Source organism: Suncus etruscus, chromosome 11 (assembly GCF_024139225.1).
Source record: "Suncus etruscus isolate mSunEtr1 chromosome 11, mSunEtr1.pri.cur, whole genome shotgun sequence".
In the NCBI taxonomy this organism is placed as follows: Eukaryota; Metazoa; Chordata; class Mammalia; order Eulipotyphla; family Soricidae; genus Suncus; species Suncus etruscus.
The window spans coordinates 26,103,585-26,125,698 of record NC_064858.1 but is presented as its reverse complement, the minus strand read 5'-3'; the positions used below and the strand labels follow the sequence as shown (position 1 = coordinate 26,125,698).

The following is a 22,114-nucleotide window of genomic DNA, read 5'->3' as shown; positions in this document are numbered from 1 at the left end:
GCTCCAACATTAATAGGAATATTGAGCCTTGTAAACCATAAGGGTTATGATTTTTGTTCACCCTGATGGTTTTTTTTATGCAATGGTCAAGTTCATAGTCTCTTCTTTTTTTCAGTGTTTTGTTGTAAGTCTGTGAGCAGGGACATAGAGTATCTTGACCTTGGCAGAGAGAGATGTGTAATGTTTGACAGCCTCCCTTGTATTGTGTTGCAATGGGACCATAAAGTCAGGAACCAAATGTGCTGGCTCATTTTTAGATGTTAATGCCTGAGTGATTTGGACTATGCATACTGCTTCATTTTATTTTTTTGAAGCTTCAAAATGCTGTGAAGGGAAAAGTTTTCTTAGGATATCAATCCTGGTCATTTGTTACCTTTGGCATATTTTTAAATCTCGAACATGGGATTACCTCTGTCTTAGAAAATAGTTTGAGAATGAAATGGAATTACGAAATTCTTTATTTTCTTTCTTTATTTATTTCTTTATTTAAAGAAATATTTCTTTACTACACACCTTCCTCTCTTGTCTCCAGCCTCTTCTCTCTACCTGCTCATTTGTAAGTTGAAATAATGATCTGAAGGAATCAGAAGTGCTTAAACTTCAGCAAGCCTGGCATATTACTTTTTCCCCTACTAGCCACAATGCTAATTCAGCAGTATCCTGGGAGGATGGACTTGAGCAGAACTTTGCAAGAGAGATATGATTAGACTGGAAGGTGAAACATTTGGTCCTGGGCAAAAAAATAACTTTCACAAAGCTAGATCAAGGCCTTGAGGCAGGAAAGAACCTGTGGGCAAGAAAAGAAGTGGGGGTGGTGTTTGAGATAAAGGAGTAGATGGAAGTGAGTTGTGTGCCTGTTGTAGGAGATGGCATTTTCTTCTATAAGATGCTCTGGGAGGTCCTGGGATGTTTCTTTCCCCCTGCCTTCCCTATCCCTGGAGTGTTTGTAAGCAGATGGTCCTCCTTAAAGAAGTAGCAGGTATACTTGGAGGCTGGGTCAGTTGAAGTGTGGAAGTGATAACTTGAATAGGTGTGAAAGTGATAACTTGGGTCAGTGGTTTTTAAACTGGTACTTTACCACACACTATCTGAATGCTAAATCATTATTGTGGCTTAAAACCACACAGTTGAAAAGATGAGTAAAATAACCCATGATAGAAGAGAAGAGAAGAGAAGAGAGCCCAGTGTGTGATGATCAAGTATTCAGAGTATTCAAGTATTCAGTAAGGCTTCTTTTTTTTTTTTTTTTTTTTTTGCCACACCCGGTGATGCTCAGGGGTTGCTCTTGGCTATGCTCTCAGAAATTGTTCCTGGCTTGGGGGACCATATGGGAAGCCGGATGGAAGCCAGGTCTGTCCTGGGTCAGCTGCATGAAAGGTAAACGACCTACTGCCACCTACTGCTGTGCTGTCGCTCCGGCCCCAAGGCTTGTTATAATCTTACAAAAGTGTATGCTCTGAATTAGTTGGCAGTTACATTTCTTCCGTGTATTCTGTTAAAATCATCCGAGAGAAACAGAAGTTGGAGATATTGTTACAGCTGGTCCAGATGAGCTGCCCTGGTGCCCAGTGAGAATGAGAGATGGACAGATGGGACATGTGTGATACAGGCAGAACTTCGGCTGCTTGCAGTTGAAGGAAGAGGCAACTTCATGGTTTTTTGGTTTGTGTTTTCTGTGAGGGACTAAGAAAGGGGAGTAATAGGAGACCTATGCTTAAGGAATCAGAGAATTAGGTTTTTGTTTCTTGTGACTGACTCTTTTTTATAAGGAGTTATCTTTAATTTAGTTGATGGGCTATAAGATGATGCAATATTTTTACTCTTATAAAAGTCAGGCGCTGAAATGAGCACAGAAAAATAACTGGAACATAAATTATTATAGATTTAGTACTTGTGTTGATCCAGCTCAGGAAGAAAACATTACCACACTCCCAAGTGTCACCTCTTCCTTCATTGGTGCATACCTACTCTTGATAATACTGACAGTTAAGCCAGTTAACAAAATAAGAGTATTTTGAATTAGTCTTTTGTTGTTGCTGTTTTGTTTGTTTTGGGGCCACAACTGGCGGCGCTCAGGTGTTACTCCTGGCTCTCTGCTCAGAAATCACTCCTGGCAGGCACGGGGGACCACATGGGATATCAGGATTCGAACCACCATTGGTCCTGAGTTGGCTGCTTGCAAGGCAAATGTCCTACCGCTGTGCTAGCTCTCCGGCCCTAGTCATTTTTTTTTTTAAACAAGGCAGGACTATTCTGTTAAAATAATGCCCTAAGTCAAATTTGTTCAGAAATAGCATTAGCATACCTCGAAGTCAAGCCCATGAAAGGACCTGTATCAGTTTTGTCTCCCTCCTTTTAGGTAGAATGTTGTATTTATGCTAAGTTTAGTATACTACAGTCATTTGTTAAGCGAGTATATTTTAGCTGTACATTTAGAAGGCTCACTGTATTTGTTTTTTGATTTATATATGAGATGGTGTCCATTAAGGGATTAAGGGCAAATTGGACATCTTTAAAGCCAGTGTTCTTAAGGAGGAAAATATAGGGGCTATGGCACTTGCCTTGTGTGTGACTGACCCTGGTTTGATTTGTAGCACTGATTATGGTCTCCTGGAATGACCTTTAGAACACAGAGCTAGGAGTAGCCCCTGATTACCACTGGGTGTGGTCCAGATTCCTTCTTTACGGGCCCTGCCCCCTACCATCCCCCAAAGTCCTTATATTGGTTGAAAGGAAGCCACTTATTGTGGACAAATTGGATGATTGACTCACTACAGTGAAGGAGAAATCATGGGGAAAGAGTGGGAATCACAGTTCCGAAGGTGATAGTATAGGCGTTGGCTTCATCTGGTGCATTGCTGGGGAAGGTTCAGAGATGCCAGACTTGCTTCTGGGAAGGAGGGAGTGGAGAGTCTGTCTCAGGCATCCTTATCTGATCCATATGCTGAAAGCAGGAAGCTGGGCCTGGAAAAAAAGCTGTTTGAAGTTAGAGGAGAGAGTATTTGACTATTCTTGTGGTTTGGAAAAACATCCTAATTTTGTCTCCATTCTGGTAATGACATTGTTTTTGTCCAGATCCTTGTTGATTGCAGTAACTTTATATGTTGTGATGTTTCTGTGTGGTGGAGCCTAAGGTCTGTGTTTGCCATGGTAGTTCCTCATGAATGTGACCTTTTTTTCAAAGTGACTTGGTTCCTGCAGAAAAGAAAAAAAAAACATAACCAAAAGAAAAATGAATGCTACCCTGGAGCTCATTAGGAAACCAGATCTTAACTATTGACTGTCCTTGCAGTATGCGTTTGGTTTTGATGCAGAGTTTCAAACTCAAGTCCTCAGACGAGAAGCACACACACTGTGCCGCTGAACCATGCCCCTGGTCTATGCAGACATTTTGTCCTTATTTACACATGAGTTATTTTTACAACTGTTAATATTACCCATGCATTTATTTATTTACCCTAGGAATTTATTCACTGCAAGTATGTGGCTAACTTTCACTGTTAGGGTCAGTGTCCTTGGAGAGGTGACACTCTGTAGTTCTTCTAAACCTATCAGTGACATCAATGATGTCCGTTTGGTTGTTTGAAGTGTGTGCATCTGTCCAATATATGTAAATATGAGTATATAACAACAGCTTGCAAAATTAAGGGAATTTACTAAGGCAACAGTGAGAGGACACTATCAATTAGATCGAGAAGACAATTTCATGAAGCTGGGGAGATAGCTCAAAGGTCTAGAGCACATGTCTGTGGGAGATCCTGACTTGGCTTCTCACCACCATTTATACTCCATCGCTCAGCCTTCAGCACTGCCAGGTGTAAATCTAGAGGCTCTTAAGCACTGAACTCAGTCAGTTCTACATCTGGGCCCAAGCACAGGCCACATGAACCAGCTGTCAGGTCTACACAACAGAACTCAGGACCTCTTGGTGTAGCTTTCAAATTTAAATGATTATGACTAAATATTCAAAACAATTCTTTTAAAAAATTTCATGAGGCTGGGGAGATAGCTCAAAGGTCTAGAGCACATGTCTTTTTTTTTTTTTTTTTTTTTTTTTTGGTTTTTGGGCCACACCCGTTTGACGCTCAGGGGTTACTCCTGGCTATGCACTCAGAAATCGCCCCTGGCTTGGGGGGGACCATATGGGACCCCAGGGGATCGAACCGAGGTCGGGTCGGTCCTACGCTAGCGCTTGCAAGGCAGACACCTTACCTCTAGCGCCACCTTCCCGGCCCCTAGAGCACATGTCTTGTCTGTGGGAGATCCTGACTTGGCTTCTCACCACCATTTATACTTCATCTCTCAGCCTCAGCACTGTCAGGTGTAAATCTAGAGGCTCTTAAGCACTGAGCTCATTCTGTTCTACATCTGGGCCCAAGCACAGGCCACATGAACCAGCTGTCAGGTCTACACAACAGAACTCATGACCTCTTGGTGTAGCTTTCAAATTTAAATGATTATGACTAAATATTCAAAACAATTCTTTTAAAAAATGTTTTTTCTTTCTTTTGGGCCACATCTGAATGTGTTAATGACTTAACTCCTTGTTCGGTACTTAGTGGGTCACGACTAGGACTTAGAACTTGGAATCATATGCAGCATCAGGGACTGACCTAGGCCAGTGCCTTAACCCTCTATATACTGCTTACAAGGCCAGTGCCTTAACCCCCTATACTATCTCTCTGGTCCCTAAACAAATTTCTGTTGCATGTTATATTAAGTGACCTTTAGACCCAACGTTTACAGTTCAGTTTTCATTGCAGCATTATTCATAATAGTCAGAATCTGGAAACAACCCAAGCGCTGTGTCCAAGAACAGATGAGTGGATACAGAAACGGTAGTATATCTATACAGTGGAATACTACGCAGCCATTAGGAAAAATGAAGTCATGAAATTTGCTTATACATTGGTGGATATGAATTTTATTATACTGAGTGAAATGAATCAGAGGGAGAGCACTAGACATAGAATGATCACATTCATTTTGGGATATAAAAAATATGGTATTGTAATAATACCCAAAGACAATAGAGATGTGGATCAGGAGGACAGTCCATGGTAGGAAGCTTACCAAAAATAGCTGTGGAGTGCAGTTAGGGCAGAGAAGGGACCACTGTGACAATGATAGCTGGAAATGATCATTCTGGACAAGAACTGGGTGCAGAAAAGAGGTAAAGTGATATGTATGATACCCCTTTAGTAACCATGTTGCTAACCAATATTTAAAAGGGTAAAAGAGAGAGACAGAGATACAGATGAAGACAGAGAGATAGGCACAGAGAGTCTAAGAGACATAGGATAAAAATGTCTGCCATGGAGGTAGGCAAAGGGGATCCTGGGGGCTGGAACAGACGGGACATAGGTGGCAGGAAATGTGCACTGCTGAAGGAATGAGTGTTGGACATTGTATAACTGAAACAATCATAAAAAACTTTGTTATTATCTCACACTGATTCTAAAAACAAAATTATAACCAAAAGTTTCGTTTTAAAAAATGTTGGAGATTTACCATAATGTAAGCTAGGATGTTTGTATTATATTTAATTGTGTTTAGATTATATTTCTATTTTTACATTTGTAAAGTCCTTTCTTTAATGTGTCAGTCAGAGTCTGTCCCTGTCTAAATTTTCTATTCTGTTAGAAAGATTACTATGTTCAGACAAAAAGATTACTTTTCTTTTGCATGCACATACAAACTAGTGCAGTTCAGGGCTGAGATACAATGTGAAAAATTGTAGAAGAAATAGATAATTTGGGGTGGGGTTTCAAAAAAAAAAGAAATAGATAATTTATTAGCACTTGTATGAAAGTCATTTTACAGGTGTTAAGGTTAATCTAGAATGAGAATAGTAGGTTGCAGGAGAGCCATGGAATTCAGAGGTTTGTTCTTTTAGGAAGTAGACATTTTCTTTTTATTTGTATCTAATTTCTTCTTCCATCTGATAAATTATATATAATTGCTGCTTTCCTTATTCCCCTCCCCCTTTTCCTTGTTTGGGACAGCTTTTCACAGATGGAATTACAAATAAACTTATTGGCTGTTATGTGGGTGATACAATGGATGACGTTGTCCTGGTGCGCATCTACGGCAATAAAACAGAGCTGCTGGTGGACCGTGACGAGGAGGTGAAGAGTTTTCGTGTGCTGCAGGCTCATGGCTGTGCCCCACAGCTCTATTGCACCTTCAATAATGGACTCTGCTATGAGTTTATTCAGGGAGAAGCCCTGGATCCAAAGCACGTCTGCAACCCTGCCATCTTCAGGTACATTCTCTCTCTGAATGTGGGTTACTGGTGAAAAAGAGAGAAAAATTCCTGCCTTTGCATCTTTAGAACTTCTCTTTCATTTGTTTTATTTTTGTTTCTGCTAAAGAAAAAAATTCCTCGGAAAAGAGAGAGACAGAGACAAAGAGAAAGAGAGACAGACAGAGAGCACTCAGCAGGCCGAGTACACATGCTATACATGCAGAAGGGCTCAGGTTGGACCCTTCATACTGCATGGTTACTTAAATACAGCTGGGAATAACCGCCTCTCTCCTAGCAGCTCAGAGCTAGTGACCCGTAAACCATAAGGGGAAAAAAAAAATGTTTCTCTCTGCTATTTCTGTTGTTGACTCTGCGATAGAAATGACTGCAGTTTGTGGAAGAGCCTGCCGCAAAAGGTCAGAGCTATCCCTTACTTTTGAATCAGAGCATTATTCATTTTTAAGCTTGATTATGCAGTCAAATATTTAGAGTTCTTGCTTATTATTATATTGTTCTATTTTTATCTTCGTTGCTATATTTCTCATATTCAGTTAACTGGGGTTTTTCTATATAAATAATGTCCTTTTGATAGTGGTGGTGATGGTAAGGGTTGGACTACACCTGTTTGTGCTCAGGGCTTACTCCTGGTATGACTCTGGTTACTGTAGTTCTAGGAATAACTTGCATGCAAGTCAAACATTTTACTCTGGCTTTAATGAATAATCTTGTATCTGCATGGTCATTTAACTAAAATTGCCATCTGTTAATATTCTCTTTTTGTTCCTAAGAACTTTAGCAAGTGGGCTTGATTTGAAAATAGTAAGTGCATAGATAAATTAACCCCGAAGTTCTCAAACACTTTGATTCAGAATCCTTTTATATTTTTAAAAAGGTTATTAAAGGCTGAGATTTCACAAAACCAAGAACATACTTTGCAGGGGTAAGGTCCCTATTCTACTTTTGATAACACATAATTCTTTAAGCATTGCTGGGGGTTGTCCGAAACCAAACCAAAACAAAAGATTATTGAGGACCAAAGAACTTTTTTGTTCATGTGTAAAGCTTTTCTCAGTCTATTATCACTTTTGAAAAGAAAGCAAGTATTTTAAAATATAAGAATCTAGTGTGTGTTCTCTTGGTTATATCACTGTGATGCCTCATCATAATAGTTCACTAACATCTTAATTGTCACACTATAAATTGGTAAGAGAAAGAGTGAATAAAGATTTGAATAGTATCTTATGAAATGGTTACAATTTCCTATGGGGGCGTGGAATGGTGGTGCAGCGGTAGGGCATTTGCCTTGCATGCGGCTGACCTAGGATGGACTGCTGTTTGATTCCCAGGCATCCCATATGGTCCTCCAAGCCAGGAGCAATTTCTGAGCACATAGCCAGGAGTAACCCCTGAGCGTCACCGGGTGTGACCCAAAACAAAACAAAAACAAAAACAAAAACAAAAATCCAACCAATTTCCTATAGGGATTTGGGATCTCTAAGAATCCTGGGTCATACTTGAAGAATCTTAAATTAACACTGATAAAAATGAAATGAACCAGCAGTTGCTTTTTTTAAACCTGTTTCTTATAATCCACATAGAAATATGCTCCAGTCAGAGCTGTTATCTATCAAATGTAGCCTCTCTACATATTTTAGATTGTAAAGGATCCTGGTAAATAGATTTATGCTTAGTTTTTATAAAGTTTGAGAAATACCTTATACCATAACTAGGAAGAACTGGAATTCTTTCAGAGAAAACATTTAATAAGATATTTGGAAAGGTCCGTAACAGCTTCCCAGTTGTTGAAGCACGGAAGAGAGTACTTGTTTTAGGTGTCAGTGTCTGAAGATCCTAAGAAAAAAGTTGCTAATGGCTAATGTTATTTTCCCTGATCTAGCCAGCATAACTCACTTGTAACAAAAGGTAGCCATAAACTGTCTTTTAACAAATATACCAAACTTAAACTCTCACTTGAACTCCAGTGGCAGTGATATATAATATTAATGTAGGCATCTACACATTTGATTAAAAATACGTATGTATTGTTAGAAACTAGTTATTAGTACTTTCAATTAATTGCACTTAAATTTTATGATATTGACTTGTAATTAAGTGATATATTCAGTTGATCTATGGTTTTGGATAAAAGAAACAGTGAAAGCTGAGAAGCAACAAATGATAATGATAATAGAAGGAAGGAACAGCAAGTAACTTTATATACTAGGATATGATTAGTTGGCATAAAGTACTAGGGTATGATTAATTGGATAATTAGCAATACTTGCTATTAGATTTACTTCAATTAGACTATAATTATCCTAAGATATTATAATATCTTAATATTTAAGTATTTGGTAGATTTGTTAATATAAAAATATTAAAAGCCAATTGGGGAAAAGAAAATTTTGAATTAATTGGATTATAAAGGATTTTGTAGAGAATATTATTTTTAGTCTCCAAATATTTATGGTGAAATACTTTAACAAATTTTTCAATTAAAGCAATTGACTAGATAATTCTGGAGTCCTTGAGGATAGGAATCTTGAATTTGAGACAATGTGCCTTCTCTAGAAATGAATCTCTCTCTGGGCAGGGGATACAGTACAAGAGGGAAGGCACTTTCCATGACTGTACCAAGATTAATGGCTTTTATCTTGATACTAATCTGGAACTAATTACGGTTCCCTGAGCACCACCAGGGATTACTCCTTAACATAGAGCCCTTGATCTCCTGAGTACTGCCAAGTATAGCCCCCAAACCTTCAGAATAATGATTTTATATATTAATGGTGAAAAGGGATTTTAAACTGGTAAATACTAATAATTTTGTATTACTTAGGTATTACATTTTGAGCCATTGTTATTAAATCAAGCTAATATTTCAGGCAACAAATTGACCTGATTAAATTATAGCTTCAATGGACATTGATCCCAATACTTTCTTATGTTAGCTTATTCAGAGATATAGTTCTTTGCCTATACATTATGTGATAGGAATATCTTTGAATATAAAAGTCAACTGGAATATATTATTTCTTTTAGTCTAGGAAAAATGTAATAATTAAAACAGTTTCTGGTATAATTTTCATTATGTGATAGGCAGTACTTTCGGAAAAAATTAGCTATGTAGTTTATACAGAAGATCAGAAGAATTTAAAAGAAAAAGAGATAATTTGATAAACTATCTGTTTGGTAAACTTGATAAATTTGGCAGTGTCTCACTTGAGTAAAATTTGAATTGGACTTTAAAATGATGATACTTGGGCTGGAATGATAAATAGTATAGTAGGAAGGGTGTGAGTAGGACATTTGCCTTTGACGTGACAGATCTGGGTTTGATCCTAAGCACCACATAGGGCATCTGCTGGGAGTGATCACAGCATAGAGTCAGGAATAAGTCCTGAGCATATTGGCCCCAAACAAGTAAACACCAAAAAATGAAGAAAGCCGAGGGAGTGGAATAGAAGGTAATAAATTTCACCAAGTTAATCCTTCATTAATCTCAAAGGAAAATATGTGATCTTTTTGTTTTACTTTCTCTTTAGCAATCAGGTATTGCATAGACCTTTAGAAAATGTTTGTGGGGTCTGGGATAATATAGCAGGTAGGACAATTTGTACAAGAATAACCTGGGTTTGATCCCTGGCATCCCATTGGTCCTCTCGAGCACTGCCAGGAGTAATTTCTGAGTGCAGAGCCAGGAATAACCTCAGAGCATTATCAGGTGTGTTTCTCCCCCCCCCCCCCAACAAAAAAGTAAAAGAATTTTGAAAAATTAGGGCTGGGATGGCTCAAAGGTTTGGGAGCACAGGCTTTGCAAACTGGAGACCCAGATTCAGTTTCTGGAACCACGTCATTTCCATTTCATGAGTATCCTGGGATTATGGTCCTAAAACAAAACAAAACAAAATAAAACCAATAAAAAAACCCTCAAAAAAAAAAAAACCCTCAAGTTCAAAATAGGAGGAGTTTAGGAATTTTCTTATCAGGGTTTTTCTAAGCTTATATTTTTCTGGGGAATGGAATCTAAAACCACCCAGAAAAAGAAATTAAAAGAGAAATACAGTTTAAAATGATTTCTCACAAGTGTCAAACCCTAAACTGGAAACTCTTAACTTCATGAGTGACACTGGACTACAGGTGAATTTAGCAACATTTTCTTTTGGAATCAGTAGGGAAATATAAGGTAAACTAATGCAAGTAAAATTGCATACTGTTTCACAGCACTTAATGTTCAAATATAGTAAAGGTCCATCAGCACAAATAACTGTTATGCTAACCTTGAAAGGGTAATTTTGAATACTGTCTAAAACATGCAAAATGGCTGGTACAAGTGAAAGGAAAATCAATTTAACAGTTCAACTGTAGTTTCAAACAACTCAATGGAGCATCTGAAAATGAAATAAAATGGGTGGATGGCTGATTTAGAGATGAATTTTCAATTTCAAATAATTTTCTGTTATTATAGTGCTCTCACTTATAAAAAGCCTATGAGAAGAGAAGCAATTAGTATTTAGAGGATATTTGAGGACAAAAAAATCTCTGATGCCTTAGAAATTTTAAGCATGGTCTTATTGAGAATAGGACTCGAAAGTTTCCTCACTTTTTCTGCAGTAGAACCTTATTGATATCTAGATAGAAGAATCAATTTTCTGATGGTAAAAATTAGAAATTTTGATAGTGAAATCAGAATCTTTAATTTCTTTTCTGTTTGGGGCCACACTCAGCAGTGTACCAGGGTTGTTATTGGCTGTTCACTCAGGAATCACTCCTGTTGGAGCTCAGAGAATTATATCAGATTCCAGGGATCAGATCTGGCTTGGCCATGGTGCAAGGCAAGAGCCTGTCTGCTATACTCTTATTCTAAACCTAGAACTTAGATTTTTAAAAAAATTAAATTTTTATAGGTACTGTATTTCCAATACTGTTAATGATAGTTCTATGCATCCATTATTCCAATACCAGAATCCTCACCATAGTTTCCACTTCTTCCACCAAGTGTCCCTCCCTTTTAATATTGCCCTTCTCTGCTCAATTCTGTGAACCAGCTCTTCAGTTCTGTTGTTGTAGCCCATTGTTGCTACCTTACTGTGGAAAATACAAATGAGATCATTCTGTATATCTGTCCTTAACTTCTGACTTCACTCAGCAGAATACCTCCCTTCATCACACCCAACGTCATGGTAAATTGAATAATTTTGTCCTTAATAGGCATAGTATTCCATTGTGCATTCCATGTATACCATGATTTCTTAAAAATCTTTAGTTAAAACATTTTCTTACACAGAACCATGATCAGTAGTTTATTAAATAATGCCTTTATCATTGAAGAAAAAATAGTTTATATAAAATTTGCTAATAAAAAGCATTTTTTGTTTGTTTGTTTTTTTTTTTTTTTTGGGCCACACCTGGTGATGGTCTTGTGTTACTCCTGACTATGAGCTCAGAAATCGCTCCTAGCTTGTGGCACGATATGAGATGCAGGGATATAGAACCAAGGTCCATCCTAGGTCAGCTGTGTGCAAGGCAACGCCCTACTGCTGTGCCACTGCTCTGGCCTCCAATAAAAAGCAATTTTATTTTATTATTTTTTGGTTTTTGGGTCACACCTGGCAGCGCTCAGGTTACTCCTGGATTTACGCTCAGAAATCACTCCTGGCAGGTTCGGGGGACCATATGGGATGCCTGGATTCAAACCACCATCCTTCAGCGTCTAAGGCAAACGTCTTACCGCTCTCCGGTCCCAATAAAAAGCAATTTAAGTACCTATTTACTCTTAAGTATTTTTCAGAATGTTATGACCATTTTATTTATTTTTTTCCTTTGGTAGACACATAAAATTTGGCATTATGTTAATCAAATTTAAACATTAATTATGATTTACAATACTGTTAGAAATAACACCCCAGGAAGAGAATATTGTGAATCCTTAATTAGTTTTTAAGTTTATACCTTAGTAATGCTAACTGTTCTCATGATTGTTGGCTCTCAAATAATGTCACACATATCCAAATGATTCTTGGGCAGAAAAAAGATTTCCATGCCTGATCTATGTTGTAGAATGAGTCAGAATTTCTTCTTTTCTTACGGTTGGTAACTTTTTATACACATAGAAGCCATATTTCTTTATCTAGAGATAAAAGGTGCAACCAGGTATGAAACTTAAAATTGTGCTACTGGTACTTAAAATCATTTACTGCTAAACTACTATTACAATGTAATAACTCTGGTTTTAGATTGAAAAAGAAATGGTGCCCCGATTACATCATAAATACCGTTATGTGTCATAGGTCCTACAACTATGCTTTGGAGAACGTTATGTTAGATTAGTAAAACTTTTAAAATTTACGAATTAGCAGGTTTTTAAGTAGTCTTTATTAGGTGTTATTTCTGAGTAGCTCTTCCCTTAGCATTTGTTGTGCTAGATTCTATAGAACAAGGAGCACAGAGATGTGTACACAACTTTGAATGGCTTTGTTGAATTTAGATTTAGTTTAAAGTCAAGAAAGTGCTAATACATAGAGAAACTGTTTTTAACACAGATAGCCAGAAATCGTTTCTTTGCTCAGTTATCTTTTAATTATAGTAGCTTTTTGTCTTTGATCAGTGGCTTAGAATAAAAATGACAGTGTGGTTCAAATGCAGTGAGGCCAAGTCTTGAAATTATAATAGTATACCAGACTGCTGACCCCAAGCTATTTGTGTAAAGTTCTTCTACTTAAACTGATACGTTAAATATCCTTGCTTTCCTTGTGACAATTGGTTTGCAAAATTATGTTGTCTTCTATATGGGAAAAATGCAATCATGCCATTAAATAATGTACACTAGGTAATTTAGTTTTTTTGTGGGTATATGTGAACTTTTAATGTTTAAAACTTTTGATGCTATTTGTTTTCAAACAGGCTAATAGCACGTCAGCTTGCTAAAATCCATGCTATCCATGCACATAATGGTTGGATTCCCAAATCTAATCTGTGGCTGAAAATGGGAAAATATTTCTCTCTCATTCCCACAGGATTTACAGATGAAGCCATTAATAAAAGGTAGGATTACTTTTATATTTGAAATAGTTTTATGTTACTTTGCACTATCATAGAATTTTATAAATAAGTTTTCTACTTTTATTTTTTTAAATGTATAGTCTGGCTTATTTATTCTTTTCTTGGTCAGCATTGATTCATGTAAACTCTTGGCATTTCAGAAATAACTATTAGACCCTGCCCCCAAAGGAAATACCAAAAACCATAATCACAACTCTGCAAAAGTGGAGAGTAAAGATAGAAGGGGTGGGCAGGTGATCAGAGACCAAGAAACATTTTGCAGAATATTTGGAAGTAAACATAACAGACATTGTGAATATGTACTTTATTGCATAGTCTGAATTGATTTTAGGGACCTTTTAAATTTTTTTTTTTTGAGGGGGCCATATCTCTTTGTATGGAGGGCTTATTTCTGGCTCTATAGAAGGATCAATCTTGGTATATCGCAGGGGAGCACATGTAGTGCCAGGGATCAACCCTGGATCTGCTGTATTCAAGGCAAACTCGTTATCTGTTGTGTGTTCTCTTCTGGCCCCCGTAGTCATTTTGTTAACCTTATTTAGACTATGAATTCTGTCGGCATTTTTAATCTTTGTCAACTATAGTATTTTAGAATATGAATTCTGTGAACATATTTTGTTATTTTGTCAACCTTAGTATTTAGAATATGGACATATCTTTGTATAGTTTGGCTAGTACTGATACAAAATTTGACTTTATGTTGTTCTTTGTACTTATAAATGCATACAAAGACTACAAGTTGTTTACTTATCAAGTCTTTATGTTCGGAACTATTGAGAGAGGCTTGATTGATGATGGCTCAGTGTTAGAGGCCCTGGGCATCTGTCTCTCTTACGAAAAATGAGGCAATAGATAAATAAAAATATAAATAGAATCAGTAGATTTTTAAAAAATTAATTTTTAAAATATAGTTAGGGAAAAGTAGATCTGTTCTGTTGATATTGATTATTTAAAAAATTCACTTGATGCTGCTAGTATGTATTTGTATTTTAGTGAGTTTCTCAGACTTTAAATTTGACCAGGAGAGTACACTTCTGTAACTGGGATTGGCCGTTCTGTAAGTATTCTGTATGCTGGTTAGGCAGGAAGTGACCTGCAGAAAAATAAAAGCTTCTTGGGGGCCAGGAGAAGGGGACGACGACGACACGGACAAACTGTAAAAACCACAGCATTTCTTTCTTTTTTTTTTTTTTTCTGGATTTCCTAAGCTGTGCCCAAAGGCCCCTGGAGGCCACTTTCAGGCACATTTTGCTGGGATGTTTGACTGAAAAATATTTTTTGTGGGGGAGGGCCACTCCTGACAGTGCTTAGGACTTACTCTTTGTTTTGTATGCAGGGATCCATCCTATAGAGCTCAGGGGATCAAATGGGATACCAGAGATCAAACCCAAGGTTGGCGATGTGCAGGCAAACACCTTACCTTCTGTCCTATCACTCCAGTTCCTGGTTGAAGGGATTTTTTGTTTGTTTGTTTGTTTGTTTTTAATTTCCTTATTTTAGACACTAGTTTACTGAGTTGTTCATAATACTTATTTCTGGCAATCAGAATTCCACCACCAAAGATAAATTTCCCTCCATTCCTAGTCATCAGTTTCCCAACCTCCCTGAATCCAACCCCTTGGCAGGTAGGAATAATTTACTTAAAATTTAAGATATTATTACTGGAAAATCAGAATTAAAATTAAGGGGTGTCGTGTGGCCATGTAGTCTATAAATCTGAGGATCAGCAGTAGTGGGCTGATGAGCTCATACAGTGACAGAGATGGTTTGTAGGTTCCCTCTGAAGGGCCCCAGTGCAATCAGCTGCGAGGCCAGTATGTCCATGAGCTTTTCCTGCCTCTCCTTGGAGAGTAACACGAGTTTCTGGCGTTGGCCACTTGCACATATTTGATGGAAGACCCTTGCTCATGGGTGTGAATATCAGCCACAAAACCAGCATCCCTGGCATGTTTGACAGCTAGTAGCCTGCAAAGATGATTGGAGAAGTAGTGAAGCTGGGCCATTGGCATGGTGGCAGTTATAGGGTCGGTCTGTGTATATCCAACCACAGGGATTCTGCAGGCCACCGCCTTACAGAAGGACCTCAGTGGACAGTCCATAAGCTCCTGCTAGTTGGACCTCTCAAGAGTTATATGAGTCTATGGACTAGGCTCCTTGTGTAGCCTTGACAGAAAGCCCTGGCTCATGGACATGGCTGCCAGGGGCATCTGCAAGTAGCAAGACGCAGGAGAGTGGTGGAAGCTTTGATTGTTAGAGCTTGACAGTGCCAGGGTGCCAGGGCTGCTTCCTAGGGCGGGTCAAGTCTTACTCATGGCTGCTGAAAACAAGGCATATGTTCTGGTCTAGAAACTCGCCTTTTGAAAGAGTAATTTTTTGTTTATTTGTTTTTGATCCCCTGGCTCTTCGATCAGAAATCAGATCTGGAAGACTCTAGGGCAGGGGTCTCAAACTCAATTTACCTGGGGGCCACAGGAGGCAAAGTCGGGGTGATCCTTGAGTGCAAAATTAGTAGTAAGCCTTGAACATTGGGGGGTGTGACCCAAACAACTAAAACAAAACAAAACAAAACAAAAAGATTCCTCTAGGGCAGAGCCACAAAATGTTGTAGGGAGGGCCATTTTCGGCATGGGCCCCGAGTTTGAGAACCCTGCTCTAGGGGATATAGGAGATGCCGGGGATTGAACCTGGGTCAGCAGATACCCTACCGGCTATGCTATTGGCTCTGACTCTAAAAGAATTTTATTCAAAGACTAGAGGCAATCCTAGGATAATAAAGTGGCTGGAGTGGTGAATGCAACATTTTCTTGGTTTTTTATGGCAGTGTAATTGGGAGCTGCCATGTAAGTAGCATGTAAGGGCTTCTTGAACTTTTTCCACGTTGTGACCTTTTCTCACTGGAATGGATATTTTTGTCCCTGATAGTTAAAATAGATTTTTTTTTTTTACAAACAGTGCAGTGATTGTCGGTCAATTTGAAGAGCAAGCTTGTGGCGTCAGAATTCCTTTTGATGTCCTTCAGAGTTGTCTTTTATTTATCTGACTTGCTCTTTATACCTTTTCCTTCAAATTGGAATTATCTGAAAAAATGGTCTTTGGTTTCCCCTGAGGTCATTCTTGCCCTCTAGACAAGGGATTGGACTTTGAGCAAATAATCAGATTCTCCTGAGAGATTTTATGCAACCCCAGGTAGATAAGATATCTTTATAGAGCAGACATTTTATGATCATCATAAACTTTTATTTTATTTTTATTTTGGGCCACACCTGGTGATGCTCAGAGGTTGCTCCTGGCTATGTGCTCAGAAATCACTCTTGGCTTGGGGGATTATATGGGGCCAGGTCCGTCCTGGGTCAGCCACATGCCAGGCAAATGCCCTATCACTGTGCCACCACTCTGGCCCCATCATAAACTTATTTTAAGATTTTTTTTTTAAACCACACCTACCTTTAGTTTACATCCCCTCCCCCAAACTGGGGCTGTGACCAACAGTTTAAGATTCTGGAGAGTTTAAGATTCAGGACCTGAAACTAGCCTGCCTGGGCCAAGTCTTGGTTCTGTGGACAGTCCTATAGATTTACAGTGTGTGAGCTTCGTTTCCTTGTATGTAAAATGGAAATAACAATGATAGTTTACTTTTAGAACTATGAGGGTTTTATGACACTTAACCTAGAACAGTAAGTATTAAATCTATGTGTGATGCGATTTAAATTATTACTCATACGGGGCTAGAACAGTGGTACAGTGGTAGGGCATTTGCCTTGCTTTTGACTTACCCAGGATGGACCTGGGTTCGATCCCTGGCGTCCCATATGGTCCCCCGAGCCAGGAGTGATTTCTGTAACCCCTGAGCATAACTGGGTGTGCCCCCCCAAAAAAGAGGAAAAAAAGGTGATGTTGGAAGTCACACTTTCTTCCATTTCAGTCCTCCCATCATTTAAGTCGTCCAGTCTGAAGCATTTTTTCAGAATAGACAAATAGTCTTGTCATGTTCTCTTCTTAGCATGTGTTTAAATAATATATAACTTGAGGTGACTTATCAGCCGACAGCACTGATTTTGAAATGTAAATTTAGCTGCTTGAGATGGCATTTATTTTTTACTAGTTCAAAATAGATGCTTTAACTCTTAAAATGTGTTATCTTTATTTAACTATGAATAATTAACCTTCCTTAATAGCTCTCCTGTCTGTACTCTTCTTCATGCTCTTTATATCTGGATTTCCCATCTTTATAAAATGAAGTTAATAAAAATTTAACACAGTGCTTGTTAATGTTAGTATTAGCAATGTAGTACTTCCCCCTCTTTCTTTGGCTTTTGGGCTACACCTGGCAGCTTTTTGGGGTTATTCCTGGCTCTACACTCAGAAATCACTCCTGGCAGGTTCTGGGGGACCTTATGATATACTGTGGATCAAATCTGGGTCTGCTGTATACAAAAAAATGCCTTACCCACTGTACTATCACTCCAGTCCCCAATTTTTTCTCTTTTTTTAATAGGATACATTAACATTTTTCCACTCATTTAACTGTTGCTCTCTTTTCATTCACATTTTAATTTGTGAAGATTCTCATTTCAATTTTTATTATTTATTTTTAATTATTTTACTTTTTTTTTTTTGGTTTTTGGGCCACACCCATTTGACGCTCAGGGGTTACTCCTGGCTATGCGCCTAGAAATCGCCCCTGGCTTGGGGGGACCATATAGGACTCCTGGGATGGAACCGAGGTCCATCCTACGCTAGCACTTGCAAGGCAGACACCTTACCTCTAGCGCCACCTTCCCGGCCCCTATTTTAATTTTCTTATTAAGACACCTTGATTTTCAAAGTTGTTCGTGATAGAGTTGTTTTAGGTATATAATATTCTAACAAGAAGCCCACTGCCAGTGTCTCCAGGTTCCTTCTCATCCCGGACCGGCCCTTTTGGCAGGCATGTAACAAATTTATTTCATGTTTTTACTTGTTCCAACAAAACTTGAAATGGCTAATGGATTTATCAGAAAATAAATGAATAAAAGTCATTTTGTGAAGACACAGCAAGCAGAGAGAAATGCCTAACATACACACATTTTTATTTTCTGTTCATCAGCTCAGATAATCATTGCCTCTCCTTTAGAAAACTCCAGGGCTTGGGGTCAGAGCAGTAGTGCAGCAAGTAGGGCACTTGCCTTGCATATGGCTGATCAGAGTTTAACCTCCATCAAAGTCCTGTCTGGTCCCTTGAGCCTGTCAGGAGTGATTCCTGAGTGCACTGCCAGATGTGATCCAAAAGTTAAAAAAAAAGAAACAAATAAAAAGAAAACTCTAGGGCAGTTATTTCTGCACTCACTTAACTTTTCTACTCTTTTCTTTTTTGCTTCTAAATAGTAGCTACTCTGTTTTTAAACATTTGAATTTTATCATTTTTTAAAAATGTTTTCTCTTTTTAAATAATTTTCATTGTGACCAAAGTGAATTACAAATCTTTCACAGTAATATTTTAGGTACATAGTGACATTGAATCAGAGGCATTCCCACCACCAGTGTTGTCCTCCCTCCACCCCTGTTCTCAGCATGAATCCCATATCCCCGCTCTTTTGCCCCCTCCCTTCCCCGGGGCTGCTAGTGTAAGTGGTCCCCTCCATGTCTAGCTTGTTGTAGAGTGGGTATCGAATTCTGTTGTCATTGGCTTTGGATTTGCTGTTTAAGTCTGATCATCTTTTTATTTCTACTCAGTGTTCACACGATTGTTTGATTTTGGTATCATTCATCCCCCCCCACCCCCCCGCCTCAATTTATGAGGTAGAATAAGATGATACAAGTTATATGGTTCTGTTTGAAGAAAAAAATAGAAAAAGAAAAAAGAAAAGAAAGGAAGAAAATAAAAACAAAAAAATAAAAAAAAAACAAAAAACTGAGAGGAGTCCTTGTAGAGGTTAAAAATATCAATTTAGAGGCCGGAGAGATAGCATGGAGGTAGGTGTTTGCCTTGCATACAGAAGGATGGTGGTTCGAATCCCGGCATCCGATATGGTCCCCTGAGTCTGCCAGGAGCGATTTCTTTTTTTTTTTTTTTTTTTGGTTTTTGGGCCACACCCATTGACGCTCAGGGGTTACTCCTGGCTATGCGCTCAGAAGTTGCTCCTGGCTTGGGGGACCATATGGGACACCGGGGGATCGAACCGCGGTCCGTCCAAGGCTAGCGCAGGCAAGGCAGGCACCTTACCTCTTGCGCCACCGCCCGGCCCCAGGAGCGATTTCTGAGCATAGAGTCAGGAGTAACCCCTGAGCGAAGCCAGGTGTGACCCAAAAACCAAAGGAAAAAGAAATCAATTTAAAAGAAGAAAGGGAAAAAGGAAGAAAACATAACAAAAAGAAAAAAATACAAAAAACCCAAACAAACAAACAAACCAAAAAACCCCCAAAAAACTACAATGACAAAAAAAATCATTTTTTTAGGAATGTTTTTTAAACTTTATTTATTTGATTGATTAATTGGTTTTTCTGCCATACCTAGTGGAGCTCAGTGGTCACTCCTGGTTTTGTGCTTAGAAATTGCCCCTGGCAAACTGGGGGACCACATGGAATGACAGAATCGAATCAGGTCCCTCCTAGGTCAGCCACCTGCAAGGCAAATGCCTTATCGCTGTGCTCTGGGCCCCCATTTATGTTGTTATATTTTAATTTCAGCATTTTCTGTTTGGCTGTGTAAATATGCAAATCTCCATCCTTCTGGGTTTCCCAAGCTAGTCATTGTAAGGCCTGATTCTTGTCCCTTTATAATAACTTACATTTTTTTCTTGCTAGAGGTTTTTTAGTAGTTTCTTTTCTCTGATCATTCTAAAATTTCACTAGACTATGCCCTCTTAGTCTTCTTTTGTTCATTCTGATCAGCAACCAGTGAGTTTCTGGCATAAGGGATAGTACCTTTTATCAACTCTGGGAAATGCTCACTTGTTACTTTTCAGTATTGTCTTATTTTGTTATTTTTCTCCTTTATCTTTCTGAAACTCTCCCTCAGACATGTTGAATTTCCATATTGTTTATCCAATTTTCCTAACATTTCTAATATTTTTCTATCTTTTTTTGTACTCTGCATTCTTGTGAGTAGTCTCAACTTGATCTTTTTCTTTTTGAATTCAGTTTTACTGAAATTACTGTGATTTACTTCATAGTTGAGTTTCAGACATACAGTGAATCAGGGCCATTCCTACCACCAGTAACAACCTTCCTCCATCAGTGTTTCCCAGGTGTATTCCATACTATCTCCCTTTGCCTACCAGGCTGCCTGTAGAGCAGGCCTGTTTTAAGTATAGATTGGTAAAGTTTGGGTCTCTTGATAACATTGACATTCCAACTTTTAAATAAATGTTCTGTTGTTTTAATTTAACACACAATTTAACATAAATAACATAACTGTAAAAATAGGTCTTATTTTTTAATGAAACTTGAAACCTGTCATTAATAAGATATAACTTCCTTTGCAACCAAAAGGTTCCTAAGTGATATACCAAGCTCTCAAATTCTTCAAGAAGAGATGACTTGGATGAAAGAGAATCTTTCCAAATTGGGCTCACCTGTTGTACTTTGCCATAATGATCTGTTGTGTAAGAATATAATCTACAATGAGAAACAAGGTAGGTATTTGACTTTATTAGTAAATGAAGTTGATTCCTGTTATATTTTTAATGGTTCTTTAATCTTTATATCAGTCAAAATAATTTAAAAGCATGGAGCAAAAATTTGTATAAGTATATAAGGATCTTTAGGGCTTTATAAAATTAGGGTAACTGCTGAACACTGAATACATACTGTCTCTATATTTCTATAAAATACATTTTGTTAGAGACAGCTTTTGGGTCCTGATAAGAGATTTGAAAAAACAGTAGTAAAAATAAAAAGGATTAAAATTTGAGTTTAACTCTGATGTATATTAGGTTATTCATCACTTGAAAATGTTTCTGCTTGTAAGGGGATAAAAACCAACTGATGTTTCACTGCTTTATAAGTAAAGTTAATTTCTCAGTTGTGAGAAGCTTAACATAGTTAGAAATAAACTTGTTTTTTGGTTTTCTATTACTTGAGTGTTATGCCGATTTGTTAGATGTTTTATGGTAAGGAAGAAAATGTCATGGTAGTTCCTGAAATTGATCTCTGCTAAAGTAGTAACGGAGGAGTTGGGAAATGTCATTTTTCTTTCTTTCTTTTTTTTTTTTTTTTTTAACACTTTGAGATATAGTGATATGTTCTTGAAAATATCCTTTGATTACATCTTGCTGTGTTCACATTTGAGTTAAACTTGGTTGTATTATTGAAATAAAGTGGTCTGAGGTTTGGTTGCTAAATGATAGATGTCCTTCAATACTAAATTGATATGTAAAATAAAAATTTTGGATAGAAAATTATTAATCCAAAATTATGCTAAAATTAGAAGCAATTATATTTTATAACAAGTCAGTTTTGAAGAGTATCTGTTTTGAGATACTTTAGTTTCCTGGACATTCTGATTAAGTGGTCTTAATTTTATTAAATTACTGTCTATGACCCATTCAAAAAGTGTCAAGACTTTTCTAATTCAAAGATTAATATATATGATCGACTTGAAAAAAGCTAACCAAAGAACATTGTCAAGGATGGTAGAGTATGAATCACAGACATTTGATACTTTAATGTTTATTGAACTCTTTAAAAATATATACTGAGCTAACACCTTTATTTTGTTTGTTTATTTATTTTTTGTTTTGTGGGTCACACCCAGCGGTGCTCAGGGGTTACTCCTGACTTTGCACTCAGGAATCACTTCTGGCAGGCTTGGGGGACCATAGGGGA

General features: G+C 37.8%; 1 protein-coding gene across 1 annotated transcript in view; it reads left to right on the top strand.

Annotated features, from left to right (window-relative positions):
- Nucleotides 1-22,114, top strand: part of ETNK1 (ethanolamine kinase 1) — a 46,574-nt gene that overhangs the window by 5,620 nt on the left and 18,840 nt on the right. The window contains exons 2-4 of the mRNA XM_049783855.1: nucleotides 6,006-6,265; nucleotides 13,151-13,291; nucleotides 20,780-20,922. Of these exons, the coding sequence (XP_049639812.1) occupies nucleotides 6,006-6,265; nucleotides 13,151-13,291; nucleotides 20,780-20,922 (544 nt within the window). The remainder of the gene's footprint in view (nucleotides 1-6,005; nucleotides 6,266-13,150; nucleotides 13,292-20,779; nucleotides 20,923-22,114) is intronic.